The sequence below is a fragment of the Mytilus trossulus genome, unplaced genomic scaffold, assembly GCF_036588685.1.
Source record: "Mytilus trossulus isolate FHL-02 unplaced genomic scaffold, PNRI_Mtr1.1.1.hap1 h1tg000085l___fragment_1__unscaffolded, whole genome shotgun sequence".
NCBI classification, from domain to species: Eukaryota; Metazoa; Mollusca; class Bivalvia; order Mytilida; family Mytilidae; genus Mytilus; species Mytilus trossulus.
The window spans coordinates 837681-846730 of NW_026963295.1; the positions used below are offsets into that span (position 1 = coordinate 837681).

The 9050-nt window shown below is 30.4% G+C and overlaps 1 protein-coding gene across 1 annotated transcript; it reads right to left on the bottom strand.

Moving 5' to 3' along the window:
- On the bottom strand, positions 1-6501 carry LOC134699734 (cytochrome b-c1 complex subunit 7-like). Its single transcript, XM_063561163.1, has 4 exons — positions 6340-6501; positions 3950-4012; positions 2080-2246; positions 1-284 (listed from the first exon to the last, which is right to left on the bottom strand). The coding sequence occupies exons 1-4, from the start codon at positions 6434-6436 to the stop codon at positions 132-134; spliced, it is 480 nt and encodes a 159-aa protein (XP_063417233.1). The 5' UTR covers positions 6437-6501; the 3' UTR covers positions 1-131.
- Between the last annotated feature and the right edge of the window lie 2549 nt (positions 6502-9050).

Here is a 9050-nt window from a genome sequence, read left to right on the forward strand (position 1 = left end):
CAATATTTTTTTATTTTATTTACAACTTCCTGAACTCAAAAATCTAGATGGATTTTTCATAAATTAAAAATGTTCTCACAAGATAAAAAAACATTTAACTAAATATTGTTTCATGTAATAACAGTTTTCTTTCATTTATCAATAGTTTTCTGCAATCCCAAAAGTTGTCCAATGGTACCGAAAATTCCCTGGGTCTTCCTTGTTCCGTTTTTCTCATCTAAGATCTTCCTAAGTCTGTGCTCATCCTTTACTTTTTCAACTATTGGTGATAAATAATCCACATCCTTAAATTTAAAATACAATTCAAGTACAATTTATTGAACAAGGAAAAAAGTTGATCAGCAATAATTTTCTACCCTGAGTTATAAAGCTAATTTATGTCATATTTCAAGGTGTAGTATTTTGCTTGTGTCTTATGGTGCATGGTTGTATTTTTTTTTTTAGACCTTTATGCTGCTCTTCAGTGAACAAATACTATTGATATTCTGAATAAGTTTAAATTATATATCAAAATATCAGTTTCACATTCGTTCATTCTTAGTTAGAAATTCAGGAGTTGTGCTACTGTTGGTGAATCTATCCTGAATTCTAAGAATTTAAAAGGTGTGGACAAAAATCAAAGATGAATTTTCATTTAAAATACAAATAAATGTATTTCTTTCGTTCAACCATTTACAAATGTATCTAGAGCTAGAACTTACAGTGTAACAGTATAAAATTGCTTTCAGGAGGATTTAAATAGACAGTACTTTTCTATTAGCACTTGACAACTGAAATTTTTTAATTTGTTTAATCTTCTACCTTTTATTTGAGAAAAGTAAAAAAGTTAAACAATGCAATGCACAATAAGAGCAATGTAGCCAAGAGAAATTCAAAAAGAAGGAAAAATTTAATATTCAGATGAAAGTAAATAATATCTGAATACTACATGTACTATGAAGAGAGATAACTCTAGATCTACACTTAAATATTAACTTGAACCAGTAAATAACGAAAATCTGTACACTTATAAAAATAAAGCTTTTTTAGTTTATAGATCGCTCTTTTATTTCAATAAAAAACTTATAAAAAAAATAAACTTGACATTAGTGTTACAGATAAATATATGAATGAAAGAGGATAAGTATTCCGAATTCACTATTTATTTATTTTTTATCTTTTTTTCTATTCTTTATTATTTATCTGTCTAGAAGAAAAGAGCAGTAAAGGGTTCTACAAAATGAAAAAGTTAACTTCTTTCCTCCAATTATCAATGCCAAACTTTTTAGTGCATTATAGAATTCTTTCCCAAATACATAAGAATTATTTAAGAATTATGAAAAATTATGAGAGCACCATTTATATTAACATCAAGGTTATGAGCATGATGAGTGAGTTATGGTTTATCAGTCAGATTTTTTGTTTTTTTTCAATTTTAGACCCTATCAATCATTTTTTCTCTCAATATTAACAATGTAAGTTATGAGGAGAATCTGGATTCAGATTTTTTGTCATCTGCTTGACAACAATACTTTTCCCAAATAAACTGGGGATCGGAATACTTATCTTGGAAAAAACGTAACCCCACCCTTGAAATAAATTGATGTTCTCTTGCTAGATAAATGTGAAAATTGAGTTTTGTTACTTAATGAACTTGTGTTTATTTTACATTGTTTCATAACAGTGATATTGTTGGCTTTTTTTCAAAAACTACCTCAACCCTTTTTTATTTGGAAAATATGCATCATTTTCATCAAATTGGGAAATTTAAAATAAACAATGAATTTGACTGAAACTTCAATTTACAGACCCATTTTCAAGAGTTAAACCCTGCTTTAAAATAAGACCCTATTTTGTTAGTGATGATACATAAAAAGACCCTCAAATGTGCACTTATAGTCATTTTAGGCATGAACAATGTTTAAATGAGTTTTCCAGTTTGTATTCATGCACAATTACTACTGAGACTGCACCGTTTGGGAAAAAAGTTGTCTTTTTGGGAATAATTTTAAGCCATTTTTTTCTCACATTGGGATTCTTCTTCAGGGGACAAAGCCTTTATTCTCCACTAATTTAAGGCAAACAATATCACTGTCATACCTCGTCATAGTTTGTCCATTCTTCCTTGGGTAATATTTCCTTGCTATGACTTAGAATAAGGGCTCTGCTCATTCTGAATTCCCTGGCTACTTTAACATCATTGGGGAGTCTTTCTACAGCTTCTTTCACATACTTATCCACATATAAACAGTCATCTCTCATCAGACCTGTAACAAAAAAATAGATCCATATATAAACAGGTATCTTTATATCATTATGGAGGGAGGGTAAGAGGGGTCCTGATTCCAAAATCTTGGGCTTAAAAACACGAAATCCCGTGGTCCAGACATTTGAAAAAAAAATTCCCAGATCCCGAAATCCTGAGCTTAAATACACCTAATCCCAGAGTCAAGATAAAGGTCCTATCCCCCTCATAACGCTTATGACTTGATCAAGTACAATGATGAACATCCAAAAGATAATCCTTAAACAGTATCTCTACACCATGTACACATGAACAAGTTGATATTGCACATATTTAAGAACCAGTTGTGAAAATGAAATGCGTTATTTTTGCTAGGGTTGATTTTTGTTTCATCCCTATTTGGTTCTGTTTCAATCAAGATCATTTCATAGTGAAGACAAGAAAGATAAGGATTCAAAATTATGTACTGATTATGAACTATATAAAAATTTATCATTCACCAGTGTATCATGTTATAGATTGTGCCATTAGCCTAATGGTACAATCTAATGATTAGGTAGGTGTATCATTACATTCCTAGTAAGTACATGCATAAATGTACAATGTATATAAATTTGTATATAAAACAAGAATGTGTCCACAGTACACAGATGCCACATCCGCACTTTCATTTTCTATGTTCAATGAACCGTGAAAATGAAGTAAAATCTCTATTTTGGCATTAAAATCAGAGATATTATATCTTAAAGAACATGTGTACTACGTTTCAAATTTAACCTGAAGCGGGACAGACAGACCAACAAACAGACGGATGAACGGAAAGACAAACTAACAGACATCCAGACCAGAAAACATAATGCCCATAAATTGGGCATAGAAAGGAAGATGTAGTATGATTGCCAATGCGACACCTCTAAAAAAGAAACCAATATGACACAGAATTAACAACTATAGGTCACCGTACGGCTTTCTATAATGAGCAAAGCCCATACCACATAGTCAGCTATAAGACCCCGAAATGACAATGTAGAACAATTCATAAGAGAAAACTAAAGGCCTTATTTATGTATGCACTCTTATATAGCCGATTATACTTTGCTCATTTCACGGTAACTTTAAGCCATACAGCGACCTATTGTTTGTGAATTTCTGTATCATTTGGTTATTTGTGAAGAGTTGTTTCATTTGCAATCATATCACATCTTCTACTACATGTATCATTATAACAGAGTTTCTTAAATGGCTATTTTGTCTAGACAAGTTTTTTATTCATTGAGTTTGAAATTAAACAAAATTCATGACATCAGCACCAGATACAAATGGTATACTATATGATGTGTACATGTACATGTTATATAATTTTGAATGAGCTTGCCCGCACTTTTGCATGATCACTCCACCCAGACACATTGCTTACAATTTTCATGGGTTTAGCGCTGCAGCTGTGCCATGTGTGCAGCACATGCAGCAGTTGCAAATAGAAATTTTGATGAGTCTTTGTCTTGATACTTTTAGCAAATTTCATTTTTGTTTATGTTTTATCTTTTTTGTTTTATTTTATCATGATTATTATAACAATAAACATGTACATACAACTAATTTAATCTGAGGTCCAGCTAAGATATCATGGCTTTCACAATATTTTTAAATATAAACATCTTATAAATTTATATATGCATCATGTACATGTACATTACAACATGTACATGTACATGTTCAAATTACCTAGTGTTGGAAAATAAGATTTGTAGTAAGCCCATCTACTGAGTCCGACCAACCATTGTGGACCTAAAAATATAAACATGTAATGAAATTTACATCTAAATAAATATAATATATAGTATACACACATACTTGTTTCATCAGTCTTCTTGAAACATTGAATTCTGTGCCTGACATGTTGTATAAAGGCAACTTAAAAATTTAACCTGACCAAAATTAACAATTTTGTTTGCTGTCTGGAAATTTGAATTTGTTATAAATCAAAATTGGTGTGCAGCATGACCATTGTTGGCTTCTGGACAATATTCAACTCTTATGGTTATTACAGAGTATTTTGTTTTTTTACATGTAAAATGTTACTTTAATTAATGAATGGCTATTATTTATTTTGAATTTATTGAACCATAAAACTAAGCGGATTATGTAAAATGTGAAGAGTCAAAAATTAGTTTTATGGTTCAATAAAATCAAAATAAATTATTGCCATTCATTATAAATAAATTTCTATCAAAAATAAGGCTCAAAGACCTTTTCATATTATTTATGTTAACCATAACAACGTACACACATGTTGGCGAGTGAATACACTACGTCAGAGTGGGCGTGTCACCATCAAAATTGACAACATTGAAAATAAAACTAATAATTTTAACCAATCAGAAGACAGTTAAAACATCAAATTTATTTATTAAATAATGATCTAAGACTTGATTGCACTGACCAGTTTGTCAAATGTTAATGGCTAAAGAGGGGTAACTCCAGTGTAAAACATTTTCTGACATTTTGTAGTGTTTAATTTATGTCTTACACATGTACATGTATCATGTGTATTATAAACAATAAAGCTCTGGCTGATTTTCTGTCTGTTATGCAAGAATATATAATGTTTTTATAAATTAAATTGGAGATATAATTCAAGCCTATTACCCCATTTTAAATGACGAGAATAGACATGACGAATGGTGGTACATCCATGTAAAATCCTGACTGCCGTGACAGTTTAGAAACAAATACTTTTTTAGAAATTAGACTTTAAATATGTTTACAAACCTTTGAGCATATATGCATGGGACATGTACATGTACATATAAACATGTAGGGGTTGCAGACATTCATAAAAGACCATTTTAATAAATTGTTAGTCCTCTTTAATAATAATAAATTGTTGCATTGGTCCTCTTTAATAATAATCAATTTATTTGTCATGAATGTTTCAGTTAAATAAAATTTCACCAATTGTGTCATCATGGTCATTAGTGACATCATGTACATTTTAAAAACATGAAATACACAAAAGAAGGACAAATCTAACATTGTCTAACATGTTTAATTAAAACAGGATGTTTGGGATAATTTGGAAAAACTAATGATAATTTTCCCCATTAACAGCAACATAACCCTTCGCCCTTAAATTATTTTTGAGGAATATTCTGAAAAGACTTATTTATATAACTTACAAAAAAAAAATGAACATTTGTATTGCAGTCTAGATTGTATAAGTAGTCTTACTTTTTTCTCCATATTCTTTTACCACTATATACCACTAATTTTTACTAAATTACATCTTTAAATAGCACATTGTTTGGTGGTTTTTTTTTGGGGGGGGGGGGTAATTGCTGGCTCTACTCTTTGCGTGCTTAGTGGGTCAGATAAGGTTCTTCTGTCAATGTTGGTCTCTATCCTGTATACCTTATTGCGATACTACATTTTTTGTACATGTACAATGTACATCAATCACTTTGTCCTTTGTGTAAATTGTGACTTCAGATTTTTTTTTGAATTGCAATGTCAACTTTTTACTGGATCCTTTAGTTTGTTGTTCCAGTATCAAGGGTGGACAAATAGAGTGTATTGATATTTTATATAGGAAAGCAACCATTATGGATAGGGAAGGCCATTGACAATCAAACATCATTTGTCCTGCTAAACTTAAAAATGTGAGATGTGTAAGTTTACGGTGCAAGGAAACCCAATACCTTTAACAGTTTAACTGTTTAAGCTATATTTAATAAGAATATTATCCTTTCATGCCTGTAAATCCTTGGTAACACTTGTATGACGCGGTTTTCTATAAAAATAAGGGAAATTTTGCTCTTTGAATATTTGTTTACTTTGTCTTTGGTCATAAATCAGATCATACCGTAACAGACTTTTAAATCGAAAGGCAAAAAAACTTTGGACAGGTCATTCTTCTCTGTGAATTTTGTTATGGCTCAACGTTATCTTTAATTTAGCTAACTTCTAATTCAAACAAAAGTTATAAAACATATATATGTAAGATGCGGACAGGCCATTTGACCTTGGTTTGTTCTAGTATTTATCACTCAGTTTGATCACCAGTTTCCATGTTATTCATTTGTTATGACTTCCAAGTACTAGTACATTGTACCTACTTGTTGCTAAGGCTTCCTTTCTGGCTTCGATCTTAGCCGCTGTACAATAGTTACGGGAAGACCCAATCCCAACCTGGCAGAGCTTTCTTAACGCCATTGCTGTGTCTACTGGAAGCCGTCTATGTGTAAAGGAGGAATAGGAAAAGTCAACAGGAAACCAGCATTCGTCTTGAAGGTATATCTAAATACCATGTTTAATATTACGTAAATTTAAAAATAGCACAACGTACCAAAATAAACAAGTCAAATCGGCACCTGCATGGTCAATTCGGCATCTAGAGAAAGAGTCACAAATCCTTGGTTATTTATTCAGATGAATTTACACATTTACTAAACAATATGATACAAATGAAATAAATATTAAGGATTCAGAAACCAGCAAATTTGGTGTTACAGCTCTGTCTCATTTTACTCAAATACACAAATTGAACAATACACTAATGTATATGAGACAATATCTGAAAAAGTATAATTTCCATGTCCCCCACTTCCCCAGCAATTATTTTTTTAAATCAACCATCTTTTTTGAAAATTTTAAGTTTCAGTGTAAACTAAATTATATAATGCACCAACCCCTGCCAATGAAACACTCATTCTTATATTTCTTCCCATAAAATATTGTAATTTAAATGTTCAACCCCCCTTAAAATTATGTTGTCCCCTGTGTTTTTTTGAAAACTAAATCATTCAAATAATATCCAAATTAATTAAACAGGCGTCTGATTCTCACATATATGATCGATATATTATATAATAAACTTGCCCCTTATTTGTCTTTTTATATTATAACTAAAGCATGTATAACATTTTGCAAATTTTAAGAGGAAAAAAAATTGTCCCCAGGGGTGATTTCCCTCCTGTTACCACTGGGTTTTTTTAACCTGTGGAAACGTTTACAAGACCAAGAGTTATTTTCCCATTATGTATTGTGAAGAGCATCATTTTCTGAATGCATTAGTGTAACACAACACATGGTTATTTGGAATAGTAGTTTATTCAAGCCCGTCTGGACCAGTGTCCATAACGGACGGTCTCTCTATACAGTAAAATACACAAGTATATATACAGAATATAAACAGTGTCAAGGTTTCTATTAATTTGACCATCATAGTCTTAAATTAAAAGATACAGGGATGAATATCTATTAAGTTGACTCTAATTGACATGTTTTGGCCAACCTGGAAATTAATGATCAAAGAATACACGCATGTCCAGTGTTTTAACTAATTGTTATTGCTACATGTCTCCACATGGTATGCAATACACGTATGTCCAGTGTTTAACTAATTGTTACATGTCACCTCATGATCTGCATGTAAATATTTCATATGCAGTAGCGGTCAATTGAACAACCTTTTACAAGGTCATGATTTTCTTAATAGATATTCCCCTGTATTTATTTTATTCAATTTAATAAACATTTTAAGAATATATAATCATCAATATAAATATAAATATATTTTATATATATTTATATATATATTTTTCGCCTATCATATTGTCACATTAGTACAAAGAAATAGTTGGAAAGGCAGCCAGGTTTATAAATTCAAGCCCATCCAAGGTAAGAATTTTAGAAAAATACTAATTGGTGTTCTATCCTATTATGGCCTTTTCTGAGAATATTTTTAAATGTGCACCACAACATTAAGAGTGTTTTTATATCATCTTTTTAAAAGTTATATGTCACAGGAAATACACTTACATTTAATGTGATAAAAAAAAAAACTATCGCGTAATTCCTTTCTGTTTCGTTCTGTCATGTTACCTGATAAAAAAAAGTAACAGCATAACCATCACCAGTAACAGGAAGGATGTTCAAGACAATTTCACTGAAGAATCCAAAAGTTAATCTACTATATGCCAACCATTTCATTTGATACAAGTTATCACCACCATACCAAATAAATTTCAAAATAATATACAGTATATTGAATAAAAAAATAGGTTTTTTGCTTTTGATAACAGCAGAGAACATTTATGCAATTCTAGTATAGTAGATAGTACCAGAAAGGAATTTATTTTAGAATTTTTCATTACCTAGGCAGATTTTTCATCTTGCAAATACAGTTTCAAAGGATTAATGACATTGTTTGCTGTTATCTTCAAATTGTGACCAATCTAAAATGATGAATTTTTCTTAAATTTTAAATTAAAGCCGAAAAATCCTTTATGTTACCAACTCTGTCCTGTTACTGTTGTCCTGTAACTCAAGATTCTTTCATGTTACCAAAATATCTGACTATATTTAAGTATATTTCTAAACCTTTTGTATTGCAAATGCTAAACTCAATAATTGGCATTTGATGAACTATTGCAGGATATACTAGTAAACCACAAATAGTGTCTTAAACTTATTCCTTATTCCCATTAGAAACTTTTTAAAATTGATTTACTTTGGTAACAGGAAAGAATTGGATTTTTTTTGTACCATTTTTAGAAAAAAAAACAACCTAGGAATGTGAGAAAGGTGGAAAATACAAAAGAGAAGAATAAACAAAAATAAACATGAATTTTTGTTAAAATCATTTCCCGTTTAGAATAGTCATAGTCAAGGATTTGTATAGTTAGATACAATACTTTACACATTGTTTATGTACATTTTTTTTCAAACTGACAATTTCATAGGTTCATTTTTTTTCAAACTGACAATTTCATAGGTTCATTTTGTGTATCATTAAAAAGCACATGTAATTATGCATTATCGAGAT

Coding starts and splice junctions, on each gene's coding strand:
- LOC134699734 (XM_063561163.1), bottom strand. CDS start 6,436: ATGGCGTTAAGAAAGCTCTGCCAGGTTGGGATTGGGTCTTCCCGTAAC. Junction 4,013..6,339: donor AAAGGAAGCCTTAGCAACAA/GTAGGTACAATG, acceptor TTATATTTTTAG/GTCCACAATGGTTGGTCGGA. Junction 285..2,079: donor AATGGACAAACTATGACGAG/GTATGACAGTGA, acceptor TTTAAATTTAAG/GATGTGGATTATTTATCACC.